The sequence below is a fragment of the Pectinophora gossypiella genome, chromosome 5 (assembly GCF_024362695.1).
Source record: "Pectinophora gossypiella chromosome 5, ilPecGoss1.1, whole genome shotgun sequence".
Taxonomy (NCBI): domain Eukaryota; kingdom Metazoa; phylum Arthropoda; class Insecta; order Lepidoptera; family Gelechiidae; genus Pectinophora; species Pectinophora gossypiella.
In genome coordinates, this window is record NC_065408.1 from 5439690 (window position 1) to 5457156 (window position 17467).

Genomic DNA, 17467 nt, shown 5'->3' on the forward strand with positions numbered 1-17467 from the left:
ATGGACATGGGACTGTGGGATCACATTATAAAACAACCAAGTCCAAGCTTCGTTTATATATTTCCACGATTTCTTTGAGCAAATAAATCTTAACAATTTATTTTATAATACATTCAACTTATATTAAAATAAATATGGAATAACATGATATAAAAATCTAAAATGGAAATGTTACATCAGGTATCTAATTAACTTCATTGTATAAATATTTCTACAATGAATCTAAACAGCCTCTATATTATCTAGGTGTGGAGTAGTTCATATACTCTTCTTTTGGTTTGGGGAGGGGGGGTTGCTTAAGTCTTTGAGTAGTGTTTCGCTGGAGAGGTCGTGGGGTATGTTGCGGTGTCGCAGCTCCGAGTCGGGGTGGTCGTCGAGGAGGCAGGCTTGGATGTTCTTGTCGAGGGTCAGCAGCCGAGGGCGGTTGTTCCTCGCTGTGTACTCTTCAACTAAACTGAGGTTCCTTTTGATCCCGTCGACGAGTCTGACCACAGAGTATTCACCCATAGCCGCGCCTTCTTGCAACTTAGTCCCCGCGATCTTAGCCATGGAGGATTCTTTCACGTCGGTCAACAACCGCACGATCCACTGCTTGATGTTGCTGATGATCGTCACAGGCCCCTCGTATTCGTTAGGAACGATCCCGTCCACTTCAGATTCGAAGAACGATAGCAGCGGAAACCATATCCTGGTTCTGTAAAAATAAACATGAATAAATATCTATTAAATATTCCGTATACTAATTCTTTAATAATGACTGTTTATATCATCGACGGAAACTTTCATATTAGTATGCCTATTAAACTGATAAAATATGTTTGGAAACAAAGCATAATTATAGGAAACGATAAACAAAATCCAGTTTGATAAAGAATGATACATTGGTAATGAGGTGAAAATTAATACTGGATCTTTTAATAATTTGAAAGGGTCATAAATGAAGATAATATTGATATTTGATAGAAGCATAAATCAGGTTTATCTATAAAGATAAAAGCTTAAAATGTCAAGTATGATATACGAGGGGAGGTCAAAAAGTTCGCGGAATGAGGGGGAAGGGGGTCGAAATTAAACACGAAACTATTTTTCCTTTTCAATATATTCTCCCTTAACCTTAACACATTTTCCGGATCTATCAAATAATTTGTTTATTCCATCATAAAAAAAGATTTCTCTTTGCTGTCAAAATAGGCCGAAATTGCAGACTTGACTTCTTCATCATCGCCAAATTTTCGTCCACGCAGTTCCTTTTTCATTTTTGGGAACAAATAATAATCGCTGGGGGCCAAGTCTGGACTGTAAGGTGGGTGGTTTAATTTTTCGAACCCGCATCGGTGAATGGCAGCCGTCGCAACATGGCACGTGTGGACGGGTGCGTTGTCGTGCAAAAGGAGCACACCTCTTGACAGCTTTCCTCTTCTTTTTTCCTTGATAGCCTCTTTCAATCTATCCAGTAAAGAAGCGTAGTAATGTCCCGTTATAGTCACACCACGATCTTTATAATCAATCAGCAAAATACCTTCTGTATCCCAAAAAATAGTGGCCATGATCTTTCCGGCCGATTGTGACACCTTAAACTTCTTTGGAGGAGGTGTGCCTTTTTTATGCCACTGCATCGACTCTTGCTTCGACTCAGGTTCATAGTGGTGAACCCAGGTTTCATCTCCAGTAACAATCCGGGCCATAACTTCTTCCTTATTCTCTCCACACAGCTCTAAAAACTGGCGAGAACACTCGACACGCTCGCTTTTTTGAAGTGGCGTGAGCATTCTTGGAACCCATCTTGCGCTGACCTTAGTCATCCCAAGATGTTGATGTAGGATATTTAAAATACTTGTTTCGGATACACCGACCATTGCTGCAAGCTGCTTCTTCTTCAAGCGGGTATCTTCTAATACAAGTTTCTCTACTTTTTCGATGATTTCCGGTGTGGTGGCCTCAATGGGCCGTCCGGAGCGGGGGTCATCTTCAATCGACTCTCTTCCTTGCTTGAAAAGACTATGCCACTTGTAAACCATGGTTTTACCAGGGGCAGAGTCCGCGTAAACTGCTAACAGCTCTTGAAAAATCGTCTGAGCGGATTTTCCTTGCTTGGTGAGGAACTTAATGACGGCGCGGTGTTCAATTTTCTCCATATTCGCTGAGTTCTTCCCGATTCACTTGTTTGCTGGTCGATAGTTCAAACGTTAATGACCCGATTTGCTTCAAACTTGGTACATATACTGTTAATGAGGTGTGCAACTAGCGGCTACCTGTACGAGCAAACCAACCCCCTCCAACCCCTCCATTCCGCGAACTTTTTGACCTCCCCTCGTATGTAGTTGGTATTCTACTTATTCACACGTCATCATGTAACACGTGTAAACTAGAATTGACTGATAAGGGCCTTTACAGGAATGAACTTGGGAGTACTTTCCAGGAATGGTTGCCGTGTGGGTTGTGTGGTGGATTACCAACCTCATCAACCCTGGTGTCAACGTTATTATTGAGCCGCCAAAGGCCCATGACATGGGTCATACAATTATTTACTTACATCAGTAAGTAGTAACTGGGACCAACGGCTTAACGTGCCTTCCGAAGCACGGATCATCTTACTTTCGGACAATCAGGTCAGCCTAATGACCTAGTCAAATTAGGGATCTTAAAGTATTTTTTGTGACATTTCCCCTCCGGGATTTGAACTCGGGACCTCCGGATCGTGAGCCTAACGCTCAACCACTGGGCCATGGAGGCTGTTATGATCCTAAATGTAACCAGCCTTAATATACAACCGTAATAACAACCCACGGGAATAAATTCACGGGCGGGGAAGCTCAGAAAATTGGTAGCTCACCTGGACGAATCGTTCTTCATAAGCGCCTGGTTATTGGAGAGCGTATGGTAGTAGAGAAATAGCCTCGAGGTGATGTAGAACGCGATGAACACGTCGATGGAGTAGTGCTCGTGCGCCGCCAGGATGAAGAAGATGCCAAACATGTTCATCACCCACGTCAGGATGTGGAGTAAGTACAGGTTGCGGGACGTATCTGAAACAATACACGTTGGATTTTTAAATATTAAAATTAATAATAATAATAAGAAGAGGGAAGTTTTAGCCACACTGAAAAAACGTAAAATTGCATATTTTGGGCACATACATAGACACACCAGATACCGCATATTGAAGGAAATTTTGGAAGGGAAAATAGATGGGAAACGGGGAAGGGGTAGAAGGAGGATAAATTGGCTGGATAATATTAAGAAATGGACTGAAAATAGGGACGCAGCTGCGCTCTCCAGACTGGCTCAGAATACGGAAGACTTTGCGGTGGTGGTCACCGACGCCCGATAGGGCATGGCAGTTTTAGAAGAAGAAGATGGAAAATATTATAAAAATAAAAAAATAATCTCGCGACTGTATCCCAACTACTATGTATGTACTAGTTTATCTCGCGGTCTGTCTACCCTATTGGGATATAGTCGTAAGCTTACCGAAAAAGGGACGAAACGTATGCTTTTATTTATTGATGCATTATATCGAGGAGAGGTCCTCGTTAAAGTGTTGTCAGGAAAACTGAATGAAATTTCTTTAAGAAATAAGTTGCTATCTATATTGTTTCTCGTTATTTTGACCAGAATAATAATGGATGGGAGATGTAATTGTGTGGGTGTAATAAAAAGGCACATTATTTTTGAGGAGCTCCGTGGCGCAGCGGTAAAACGCGCTCGGTATGCGATTGTTGAAGTTAAGCAACTTTCGCAAAGGCCGGTCACAGGATGGGTGACCACAAAAAAAAAGTTTTCATCTGGAGCTCCTCCGTGTTTCGGAAGGCACGTTAAACCGTTGGTCCCGGCTGCATTAGCAGTCGTTAATAACCACCAATCCGCACTGGGCCCGCGTGGTGGTTTAAGGCCCGATCTCCCTATCCATCCATAGGGAAGGCCCGTGCCCCAGCAGTGGGGACGTTAATGGGCTTGTGATGATGATTTATACTCCAAACACAAAGATCAGAGGCATATGTCTATTATCCATGCTATCCAAATTAGGAAGGAAAAGCTATATAGCCATCTTTATTGCTTCTGAGGAAGTAATTGGAATATAGTCGTTAGCATAATGTTATGTTAAAGTTCATAGGTCATTGTTCACAATAACTGCGTCCTAGCAAACGTCACGCGATGTCTAAACTACCCAACACGTTGTTCTAAATTCCAAATTACCATTATGAGTCACACACATATCACGCACCTAAATGAACCTAATAACCCCGCCTTTTCTGTCGCACAACCTGGTAAAAAGGAGCCCAAGGCAACAAAACAATGAGTAGCAAACAAAGACCTATTTCAGTTAGTTCAGAACTGAAATTGAATAATTATTGTACGTATAATTATTATTGATTTGCTCTTCGCATTGGTTGCTTTTAGTTTTAATTTGGCGTTTTGTAATATTATTAATAAGAATTAAGTTTCAACGGAATTTATATTGCTGGCTATTTTTAAATAAGTAAGTTACTAATAAACAAATTTAATGTCTTAGGTACCACACTTTTGATTGGCAAATTCAGCAAACATTCGCTCCTCTGCTAGTGAGAACGTATCCCTTGTCCGACCATGATCAGGGGGTCCCCATTGTCCGACCTTATGAGCAAACACATACATAAACTCACGCCCGTAATCCCTAAAGGGGTGGGTAGAACTACAAGTATTCAAGACAACTTGCAGCCACTGCTGATACGAAGTCCTATAATGGATATGATGAACCTTATGACAATGCGTCCATCATGTTAGCAATGACACAATCCCTCTGTCGGATTTTACGACATGCTCGAAAAGACAACCAATTGACTGTTCTATGTTTTTTATTCGCACCCAAAACGCAAACTTACGGTCTGCAAACTACAATAATTCATAAATACGTGAACAAAGTATCTACTTTGTATTTATATAGATGTGACGCGAATTAATTATCTCCACGCTATATCTCTTGTAAGGCCGGTACAGATTACAAATCAACCGACCGCTTTGAGTCGGTCAATATTGTTAAGTAGTTACCTATAGTATAAAAATTCAAGTGAACTTACTTTCTTTTGTTTGAAACATTTGCTAAACATTACTACGATAAAAAGCTTAATTACTTTGACCTTATCTATATAATATAAATAACAATATTATTAACAAAAACGTAGGTACTACGCCAGTTCCTATAAAATATAGTTTATTTAACTTATCTATGACATAGTTCTGATTGATAAAGTTGAACAAATACTGCGTCATAGAGTGAAGTTTTATTCACTTCCTTAATTTATAATTATGTCAAGTAAACACTATTGCTTATAAAACAATCGCACATATTTCTTCCATTTATCCCTTCGCTATTTAAAAACCGAATCTTTATTCTACCCTCCAGTTAATTGAGAGGAGGCCTGTGCCCAGTAGTGGGACGTAAATAGGCTGTTTAAGTATGAACTTTTTTTAACTTTTGTTTATGTAGATTTACTTACGATACCGCGACCTCTGGGCGACCAACTCATATAAATTCATATACTCACATTCATAACATAAGCTCACGACTATATCCCAATTGGGGTAGCCAGAGGCACATCCATCGCAAGATGAACTAAACACCCACGCCTCACCGAGCTTTCTATATGCCAACGTGATAGGTGAGCCGAATCGCCGTCTATAAAATTGTGTTAGTGAAAACTGCACTTACATTCTGTGATGAAGAAATTAAGCAGGGTGAGCGCAACAGTGTGTCCGGAGAACATGTAGTCGCCGCAAGTGCGCACTCCCCTCACAGACATGCCGGCGCCGCTCCATATGTCATAGGCCTGCCGCAGCCTCCGTCCCCACACGGTGAGGTCGTCCGCCGGCGGGTACGACCGCGGCTCGCACTTTAGGTGAGACCCCGGCACTGACAGCGAGGTGATCAACATCGTGAAGCATCTTAGTAGGAACACCGTGCCCGCTAGCGCGAAAAACCTTCGCAGGATTATAAACCTGGAACCAATGAGAAATAGGAATTCAAAAAATCGGCGAAACGTGAGAAAAGGTAGGTAGTGCCTGCCCATGCGCTTCGCTTTGCTCGTCTTGGCGGGGGCACTGCCGTGCCCCCAGATTGTTTATATCAATAAGTTGTAGGCTACCATCATTGGATACTCGTATCCCTGTCGTCTAGTGGTCAAAGTTCGCTCATGGCCCTGGATTCGATTTCCAGGAGACATTTGTGATACTAAGTCACTTAACACGTTGACAGTCCAGTGATCCATATACGGGTCATGACGGACTAGCTCCATACGTCCGTGACCCATTGCAATACTCAATAGGTATTGTCAAGTGTTCAGAATACATTTATCATTATTTAAGGTTTTGACAGGACGTATAAAAATTGAAGTAACATGCAAATCCTTGCATGTTACTTCAATTTTTACATATCCATGTAAGTATATTACAAGGAAGTCAATACACTTTTGTATGGGGACTGTCAACGTGTTAAGCTTACAGGCTGAGTCATCTGAATGTCCGAGGGCTTGTTAAACCGTTCTAGATATACGTAGCTCTGTCGCAGAGCCTGAAATATAGAACATAAAAAGGAGCGGATTAGATAACTCTTTTGGGCTTCCTTCCTTTTCTTCTGCTTATTGAAAATATGAAACTCAAAGTTACACTGCTATTCTACGACAATAAATTCATTTGATTTAGATTAGACGATAGCGTAAAGCTTGTTACTGTAGTGTTTTATCTTAATATTTACTTTGGGGACTAGTATGGAGCGTCATGGGTATATAGGTATAGGTTTATATAAACAAAGGCGCGCCTTGTTTTCTGTACAATTTAGGTGTTAGTGCGTGTAACTACAGCTGTAATGGGGGTGTAGTCAGTTAAGCCCACGTCAACTAAATGGGGGAAATTAGGGTGCAATATCCAGTTTATTCTACCTCCACATTTTACTTAAATAACATAATGTCCGTTATGACGACGTTATCGTCCTTTTGTTTTGTATTTATGTATTAATTGTTTATTTATTACGAGTTGTATGTGACTTTACGTTCAAAAGATAAATGTACGGTCAATAAATAAAATGTATACACTTTGTAACCATGTCACATTAACTTTTTTGACAAATTAAACCGTAAGTCTCATTAAATGTCAAATATGACAGTGCGACAGGGTTCTAATGATTGTACATACTTTTCTTAGTCATGCGAGTACAAGAAAAAATATTGGTGGATTGGATACAGCAGAATAATTAAGCTTATTGGAAATTTTCACTACCGCCATTTAATAATTCAGCGCGATTCGAACACATTAAATATTTAAGGCCTTAATGGATTTTCATTGCTTTTAGCTGCTATTTTTATAGACTCCGATTTCCTCAGAGGTTTGTTCTATTATATTGCGTAGTTTTAGATGTGATTTTAAACTTGTGTAAGGCAGTTATAAGTCGCAATTTGCGAAACTAGTTTCGTTATGAAACTAGAGTTATATTTAAATATATAGGTACCTAGTAACTACGTCCGTTTTAGTAGTACAGTAAGATATTTATTAGCACAAATATTTGCGTGAAATAGAATTCCATTGGTTTTGACACGAGACGAGGTATATAGAGCTGGCAAAGTAACTATCTGAGTTGCTTATTATTAGATATTTTGTGTGTACTATTTATATAGGTATATTATTTATTTTTGTTTATATGTATTTATAAATGTAAGTTATGTATTTATTTATTATTGTGTACGTATTTATTGGTAAGTTGTACTTATGGTTTGCACCCGCAATCTTTTAATTTCTAAATTCTATTAATCTTTTTATTTAATCGCCTTGTGGTTTTCTGGAAGAAATCGCTTTAAGCGATAAGGTCGCCATTTGCCATGTGCTTAATTAAGAGTCTTTTGTGAATGTTTCCCTTTATTTTGGTGATGGCCTCCGTGGACCAGTGGTTGAGCGTTGGGCTCACGACCCGAACGTCCCGGGTTCGAATCCCGGTGGGGAACATATCACAAAAATCACTTTGTGATCCCTACTTTGGTTAGGGCATTACAGGCTGATCACCTGATTGTCCGACAGTAAGATGTGCTTCGGAAGGCACGTTAAGCCGTTGGTCCCGGTTACTACTTACATACCTGATGTAAGTGACTAATCGTTACATGAGCCATGTCAGAGGTCTTTGGCCGCTCAATAGTAACCCTGACACCGGGGTTGACGAGGTTGGTAATTCACCTCACAACCCACACGATAGAAGAAGATTTTGGTGCAATAAGGTATATTCGTATTTGCTGTGGAATATAGGGCTGGTAAAGTCTATCTGTGTTGGGTGGCCAGTTCAAAAAATACCTCTATCCCGTGCTATCACACCAACAGCGATTACCGTAAGGTACGAATATCATGCGAATACCTATCTATTGCTATTTTATTGCACACGACAACAATGATAAGATAGTAAATAATCTTTTATAGTTTCTTTTATGAGTATAACAACATTACAGCATCACAATATCATTGTGTTATCGAACAACTATCCACAACGACCTTGTCGAAACATCGATAATATCCTTGTATAATACGTGCGGAAATTCGTTTGCGTGAATCATCCGCCAAAGATAATAATCTAATAATATAGAATAGAGTTAAATACACTTCTTCTTCTTCTTATCGTGTGGGTTGTAAAGTGGAATACCAACCTCATCAACCCTGGTGTCAGGGTTATTATTGAACCGCCAAAGGCCCCTGACATAAATATATAATGTAGCCAAATTATAACAAAAACTAGCGTCTAAATAAACCAGGAAATAAACACACACGTGTAATAAGGCCTTCCTTCTAACAGTAAAGTTAGTGATTATTTAGAAGATACGAATGCATGGGATTAACTGTCTGAGAACTGATATTAGGCAGCTAAATTACTCAATTGTATATCAATATTTTATGTTTATTTTTATTTTTTTAAAGACCGTCTAGGGCCCTGTGTCGAGGTTTTTCTTGCAGCTTCTTTTCCCCGGCTATACAGGTTGTGAGAAGCTGCAGTAGTTTTAGGCGGATGAGACGTTCGTTATGTAAAAATTGACGATTCAAAGTGTAACTATGTTACCTACTGAATAAAGATATTTTTGAATTTGAATTTTGAATTTGAGTAGAAAATAGGAAGGTATGTTTTTTTTGGTTGGCTCCTATATTTTAAGGCCTGCTTATACACTATTCCATCCGGGTGTATAAAATATACCCCCACCCTGTATATGTTAGGTGATAACAGAAATGTGTATTTTATTTATACTGCCGAGTAGCTGGAAACTAGAATAGGTACTTAAGTATCATTTTTTTGTGAGGTGTACTTAGTTGAGATATCGTCGTGCGCTTATATTATATTATAACTTAAAATAAAGTTAGATGACGTGTCCTTGGTGTCCATGGTGCTGGAATCAGCACCATTGTATTGTTCTTTGCCGTATAGTAAACAGAATAATGTAAAAACAGTGTATCATTGCGTATGAACGTGTTGACATATTGAGTCATCAGTCGGGAACAAAGTGCGTTTCGCGTTGTGAATCTGTTTTATCTCTAAAACAAACTAGATACTTTGTTATGACCTTTGAGTTCATGATTAAATTACACCTACTTAATTATAAAGTAAGGAAGATGATTCTGTGACACGGAAGGCACGTTACGAGGGGAGGAGAGGAGGCCTGTGCCCAGCAGTGGGACGTGTATACTTGTATAGGCTGTTTATGTAACTATCCGTTCAAAAAGAAGTCCTATTGTTTGAGTTGTGGGCTGTGAGGTGGATTACCTCATCAGCCCTGGTGTCAGGGTTATTATTGAGCAGCCAATGCACCTAAGGTAGCAACTACGTACTTACATCAGTAAGTAGTAGTAGTCTTCACATGCCTTCCGAAGCACAGATCATCTCACTTTCAGACATTCGGATGTTCAGCCTCTAAGGTCCTAACCAAACTAGGGACGACAAAGTGGTTATGACCCCACCACGAGGATCGAATCCGGGACTTTCGGATACACTCAACCACTCAAGCTTTTTACAGCAGAATGTCTCGTCGTAACGAGTCGTACGTGAGCCAATAAACTATATTTTTTTATCGGAAATATGCAATAAGGACGTACTCGCAAGAAACGCTTTTCTGAGTAACTACAAATATTATTATAGGAAGCACAGTTTATCTAGACACCCGGTAGCGTGTCAAGCCAAGTTCAAGAAACAGAACTGGCGAGCCGCACCGTTTGTAATATAAGCATTCAAAAACATATTCGAACTCGAATGCCATTCGTTGACTGACTGATTGAACAAGTTCAATGGCGATATACTGTGAATTAAGATTGATAAGCGGAATTGCAAAGTAGCATGGAGAATGCTACACCGACAAGAGTGACGCGATGAAGCGCAATTGGGTAGGATTAATATAGTGACCCATATTTATAAAATACATAAATGTGAATGAAAAGTTAATAAGGTAAGGCGCGACCATTATAGACGGCGATACGACTCACCACCTATCACGTTGGTCTAACAGAAAGGTCGATGAAGAGTGGGTATTTAGATTATAATACGATGTATGCACACGCCTGCCTGCCCTATTGGGATATAGTCCTGAGTTTAGGTTATGTAGAACTTTAAATTACGCATATCTTGCGTTCACGTTCTCTTTTTTTATTTTGGGAAATGCGTTACGCATATCCTGGGGGAGCGACGCGGTTATATGAGATTCCGCGGGAGCAAGCACCCAGTAAACCCAATAAGTCCCAACGATGTTTCTCCTTGCCGCCATGTGAAGGGGACACGGGAACGCAGTTGCACACAACCGCGACCCCGCCGACGGTTGCACTCACGGGCCCAGTACCCATGGGAGCGCGTCAAACGCCTCCCCCTGAATGCGTTCACAATTTCACATCATTCCCTGTTGAAGTGCATAGAGAGAACAAACTTTACCCAGTTCATATATTTATTTTTATATATTTGAAAAATATTTTGGTTTTTTACCAACATAATTCTTAATGCTATAATTCTACGTAAACCGATAAAATGTTATTGAAATACGCTGTAGACGCATACACACGAAAGACGCGTAAAATAGAACTACGCAATAAGTTCCAGTAACAATTATGTTTTCGTTACATATATTTCGCGAAGCTAAACAATAATGTTGGCGTTGGCAGCCGCTTTATTTGTGATTGTTGTTTTGGTAGATAAGTGCAGCGTAGCAGTAGGTATCATAGGTGGTAAGCTACGCATTGAAATACGACTTATTTTGGCTAGTTCGGAAGTGTCATCGAATAGAAGAAATTCTATTTCTTCTATTCCGTGGTTTCCACTAATATACATAAAATAAATGCGAAAGTAGGTTAGGCATGTCTTGTCTTTATATCCATGAGTCCAATGGCGGATTTGGACGCAAATTAGCATATCGATAGCAAACCCAGAGTTGGACCTAAAGTACCTACCCACTTTCCAGGGACGAACTTATAATACCTACTTTCCAAAGAACTTATTATCGACGAACTCGACGAAGGACGACATTCAAACGTCAAATAGGAAGTTCAAAGACGAGATTCGTACTCAATTCTAAATTCAAATTTAATTGAGTAGTTTCCTAGGTAAAAGATCTAATTACTAAATAAAGACAAATCTAAAGGTGACAAAAAACGTTTTCTTTTTTCTATTTAACTTGTTTATGAATTTTAATAAAGAAAATGTAATAATAAGTGCGACATTTTGTCACGTTTTTCTATGACGTCACAAATTGTTTTTTCATACAATTTCTATATGACGTTTAGTAAAAAGTATGTGATTTGACTAGTTCGAAACTACCCTATTGTAAGTGCTTGTATCGCTTCTTTAATAGATGTGTAATAGTCATCGATAACTGATGACTTTTTAAATAGGTAGGCTGTTTACTGTTTAGCCTTTTTACACAGTAAATCAGTACATAGGTCATACGTAACTAAAATATTTGACATTAGTTGTGCCTTTTGTCTTTGTTATTAAATTGTGTTTTGTGTTGTCCTGTGTACAATAAGCTATTAATTAAGTATATAAATAAATAACTTCGTAAATACAGCTCATAAGCGATCATCATCATCAGCCGGAAATCGTCCACTGCTTGATATAAGCCTACCCCAGACTCATAAACGATAAAAAATAGAGTTAGGCTAATAATGGTAGGTAACTATATAACATTTGGAACATTTGAAATATTAGTCTTCCCATTGTTAGAGATCAAATGTCTCGGGCGGAAATCTAAGCAGGTACAGTCATGAGCAATATCATGTACCTACCCACTTTAGAACCCTGTCGCACTATCATATTTGGCATTTAATGAGACTTACGGTTTAATTTGCTAAAAAAGTTAATGTGACATGGTTTCAAAGTGTATACATATTAGTACTCGTGACCTACCCGTGACTACATCTTTTTTAAATAAATATTCAGGAACATCGTAATGAAAACCTTGAGGGATGATCCAGACGATTATTCTGAGTTGATATCAAGTGGAAATTTCCGTCGCAAAATTAATGTTTTTTTTTGTTATTTAAAATTATTTTCAATTCTATAATTTTGCGATGGAAAACTCCACTTCATATTAACTCAGAATAATGAGCTGAATCATCCCTCTCAGTATTCGTTACGATGTCACCTGTATATTTTCAGCTTATCTTCAGCTACAAACACGGTCATTTACTATACCTAACTACTTTTTAATACAGTTGATAATCGACAGCACACGGAAATTAAATTTTCTAAAGTTCAATTATGTATTCTTTTCTTTGTTCCTTTTTAATCCATTCCCGCTTAGGTACATTACATTATCTGGCTGATTTATCAATGTGTTTAAAATCCGTGGATAAAAGCTATTGTTTATCAAAAGCGAATGTACGACTGAATGTGTTACAAACAAAGAGAGATTTGGACAATGACTTCGAGTAAACTGATGGGTGTTTGACCTGCTTGAGGGCATCGACGTTTTAAAGGTTTGTTTGTTTAGCGAGAAAAAATATAACGTTTTAATCAGTTTGTTTGTTCACCTGACTATCCGCAAAACTAAGATGATTCCGTGCTTCAGAGGGCACGTTAAGCCGTTGGTCCCGGCTATTAGTTGTAAAACACCTCCGGGTTCCATCCCTATTTGGTGGATATGCCAACTATTCGCACAAAGCGCTTCCCATCGTCCTTCATTATGCGCACTGCTAAGGACTGGAATTCTCTGCCGTCTTCTGTATTTCCGAATACATATAACCCGGGTGCTTTCAAAATCAGAGTGAATAGGCACCTTCTGGGCGAGCTCGCTCCATCTTAGGCCTCGTCAATGCCTACGGGCAAATCTGGGGCCAAGAAAAAACCCATCAGAGGTAAAAAAAACAAACCCGCATTGCAGCAGCGCGGTGGAGTATGCTCCATACCCTCTCCGATTGGTTGAGGGGAGGCCTGTGCCCAACAGTGGGACGTATATATGCTGTTTATGTTATCTTTGTTGGGCTGGTTTCGGAAAAACGGAAATTTTCTGGTCACCTTTCACCGTCCTTAGATGTTGATTTACAGACGTTTTGATATGTTTCGTTGGACAAAATAAAGGAGCTCTGGGGGTTGTCTGTTACCCGACAGTTAGAAGATACTTTAATGTGGGTAATTAAATAGAAGATAGTGTCACATCTGTATTCCCGAAGGGGTGCGCAGAGGAGAGAAGGAGTCCCACTTCTCGCCAGCTATGTTTAAAAAAAAAAAAATAATAATTTTATTTCAGACAGATGCCCATATTTGTTAGTATTACAAAAACTTAAAAACTAAAAACTACTTAAGTCCCATGCATGGCAGGGGGAGAGCATATTGCCATTAATAGACAACAAATCCTTCTAACCTGTAAATATTATAGGATGTATCCATAGTCCATGTTGTATTTGTGGGAGGCACGATTTCCGTGCGCCACTTAGCAGCACAGAATACCAGCGTGGTGGCTCGCGCCGCGGCTTAATATTATGCCGAGTGATACCCTTTTATAAAGGACACCACCACCATTGTTGACCAGTCTATACACTCAATTACAATTTGCCTTAATATATACTTACTATCTATTTATTTGTACTCTCTTGTGTAAGTTATTTTTAGTACGTGTTTTGATTGTAAGTTATGTGTTATTCCGTGTTTTGTTTTATATTTGTTACTGTGGTGTCCCTATATGTATAATAAACGTTTTTTTTTTCTTAAACCATGTGAAATCAATTATCTATCTACTATCTTAAACTTGAATTCAGTAATTTCAGTGGTGTAGATCCCGAGCCTGGATTCAAACCTGTGACACTACGATTAAAGTCACGCGTTATGCGAACAGGGCTATTACGGACTCTTCATTGAAAAACCATTTCGTCCTGGTCTGGTATCACTGTGTCATTAACCGATTTGGACTGATATGGATAACAATTGGCACATAGAAAGACTTCCATGAACGAACCGGATATTATTATATTATTATGGTACTTCTAAGGACGAACTTGAATGGACGTCTAAGGACGGATTTAGGCGGTTTTCCAAGGCCGGATTTGCCGCGCACGCCAACCGAAGTCCACACGGAGGAACTCGCGAGTCGCAAGCGACAACTATCATACATCGATTACGTCATGACTAGGGACGTTTATTCCAACTAAATCTACTGACCGATATTTTAAAAAGGGAAAGTGTTTATGTTGTGAAAGCGAAGTGGTATTAAGGGCTATAAAACTGATTTACAATCTTGATACTTGAAGTTACAGGAAAATAGTGTTAAAATAAAAGTTTACAGTGTGGGAAGGACATTGGTTGATTGGATTTTGACTTTACGATTTTGTATATTGTTTTTAGCATATAGGTCGGTATTCATGTACAGTTCTGGCTTACGAAATAAACAGGTATTTACAGAACAGACTGCCATCAAAGTTCCAATCTGAAGGAAGAACCAGATAAATTATAGATTGACCTGTGTTAATGGCTTGGCACATCACATGGCTTGTTGGCTGCAAGAATATTTGTTCTTAAACAAGTGGTTTTCTCACGAATGCGATGTTTTCCATCAATTATTTTTAAGCAAATGAATAGGTTTTGTTTTTCCCCTGTTTGTGCAATAAAGTATTTGTTATGTTATGATAAGTTAGGGTATTTGACTGGGTAAAAAATAAATTATAAAATACTAATCTAGAAATAGAAGCCAGGCTAACATGATCATAAATCAATCTCATTTTACTTTTGAACTTATTTTAGATTTTTTTTATGAATTAAGTAGCAATGAGTACCTATGTTTGATCGCTTTAATTGATTACGTCACAGAACAGTATTTCCATACAAACTCCAAAGAAAACTTTCCTTATGACGTTTCGTAAAAAGTACCTCATTTGACTAGGCTGTCAAGTAGCCTATTTAATATCTATACGAGCCAACCAATAATGCTAGACTGACTGGGAAAGTTCCAGAATTTTCCATTTGGTACGGTGTTCCGAAATTCTCGAATTTCAAAATTACGACTTCCTGCGATGGGTTGCGGGGCGTGAAGGAGGCTTAAAGAGAGTTGGCAGCAAAAACTGGCAATGACTCTTTGTTTTTAAAACATATACTTTTTTTGAACTATTAAGAAAATGACAAGAATTTAATTTAAATTCTTCAGTAATTATTATTCTTGACCATTTAAACAAACAAAAGTGTTTTTGCCTATTCTATTCTTCCAATATGATCCTATTAAAGTTCATGTTTCTTTTAATATTAACATTAGAGTTTTTTTTGGTGTAAGTTTACCTAATATAAATAAATGAATTATAACTAAAACTTCTGAATTCTAAATCATTTAATTAATAAATCTGTGAGTGTAGGGAATATTATTTTAATTAACACATATTAATTTTATACTTTTGGTGCAGTTATATCACTGCTAAAATGCTACTTTAAACACTAAATTAGTGTGGTTACTGATCGGTGACTCACCTATGTTTATGAAAGAGTAAGACGGTCAACCAAATTGCCATGAGGAGAGACCCAGTGATTTCACACATGTCGAAGGCCCAAGGGATGTGCGGCACATTGTCTAGGAACAGGTCTGGCAACGGTGGATACTTCTTCATATCCGGAACTTTGTCATGAACTATCACCATTACCACCGCTGTCACCCATGTTACGAGGAAAACATAGCCTGTGGGTGGAAAAATTAAACTTCATATTTTTGCCAATGAATGTTGTATACAACTGAAAATTTTACATGTTAATAATACATTATCGGAAAACACATACTTTTTATATATTATTTACATCTAACAAAGTAAAGTCGTATTCTAGATATTATCTAAGGCATGTCTGTTAAAAGTAAGAATATACCTACCCAACATCAAATTAAAAAAGTAATTAAAATATACATGTTTGGAAAGTTTCAAGGACCTTTGGAACATTAGACAAGCAAATGTTTATGTTGTACAAATCATAGACATGATAAATTGTGTGCCTTCAATGAATCGGGCAAGGTTCTTAGTTTTTATGATATAATTTTAACAAAAGACTGAGTGATGCAAGGTTAAAAAAGATGAACTTTTTAGTGGCTTATTTTATATGAGTTTTTGTTTTCTTATTGGACTCATACAATATATAGTTACACAAGAAACATGAGACAAAATTTGCATCTCCTGAGTCATTTTGTAATTTTAGGCTCAAATTAACTTTGTATGAGATAATTTGGACTGAGTCCCACACATGGAAATGTCTAGTATATAAATATCGTACGGTACTGCTAATTGCCTACTTGCATGTACATAATGATGGCTATTAATGTAAGTACCTACCTAATGCAATAGCGGTTTTCCACACCTCGGGCTTCAATTTTGATGCTTTCACCTCAGGACTGAAGTTTGCGAACTCCGTGGTCCCTCCATAATATTCAGCAGGTGATCTATTATGTAGATTATAACTTAAATGAGACAAGTTAGTGCCAAGAAAGTTAATGTTCGTCGATGGATTCCCGAGTGCCTCCTCGCACAAGCCCAACTCGTACATCGCAGCACGATTATGCTTCTGCAACTTCTTCACGAGCAATATAAACCTTTTTCTTTCACCAAGTTTTAACTTATCGAAGGGGTACTCGTAAAAGTCTCGATCAACAAAAGACAACAGACACTGACCGTCTATATCATTTATTCTACAAAAATCCATCACTACACTGGATATATTTTCTTTATATAATAAATCCAACACTTCTTTGTTGCTCCAGTTGATGATATCTGATTCCATTGTCACTAATCACAAATTATTTACATAAACCAAAAGAACACACAAAATTTATCGTAGTACTGAAAATTTTATGGGTATGTAAGTATAATTTAAAACTGAGAAAAACACTGACTGGAATAGGACACGGGGACAAATACACGAAACTGAAACTGTTTTATTACTCAGAGATCCATGATGCGTGTTTCAGTGAAAACGTATTACTGTCATGTATCGAATGACACTTATGACAACAAAACTTATCACTCATTCAGCCAA

The 17467-nt window shown here is 38.3% G+C and overlaps 1 protein-coding gene across 1 annotated transcript; it reads right to left on the reverse strand.

Moving 5' to 3' along the window:
• Positions 1-41: 41 nt before the first annotated feature.
• Positions 42-17436, reverse strand: LOC126366832 (ceramide phosphoethanolamine synthase-like). The gene is made up of 5 exons (XM_050010136.1): positions 16768-17436; positions 15923-16127; positions 5690-5976; positions 2834-3026; positions 42-694 (listed from the first exon to the last, which is right to left on the reverse strand). The coding sequence occupies exons 1-5, from the start codon at positions 17210-17212 to the stop codon at positions 259-261; spliced, it is 1566 nt and encodes a 521-aa protein (XP_049866093.1). The 5' UTR covers positions 17213-17436; the 3' UTR covers positions 42-258.
• Positions 17437-17467: the final 31 nt, after the last annotated feature.

Bases quoted from the DNA above. Each gene is read 5' to 3' on its own strand.
- LOC126366832 (XM_050010136.1), bottom strand. From the start codon at position 17,212: ATGGAATCAGATATCATCAACTGGAGCAACAAAGAAGTGTTGGATTTA. The intron at 16,128-16,767 runs GTAGGTACTTAC...TTCCACCCACAG, and splicing joins GAAAACCGCTATTGCATTAG to GCTATGTTTTCCTCGTAACA. The intron at 5,977-15,922 runs GTGAGTCACCGA...CATTGGTTCCAG, and splicing joins TTACTCTTTCATAAACATAG to GTTTATAATCCTGCGAAGGT.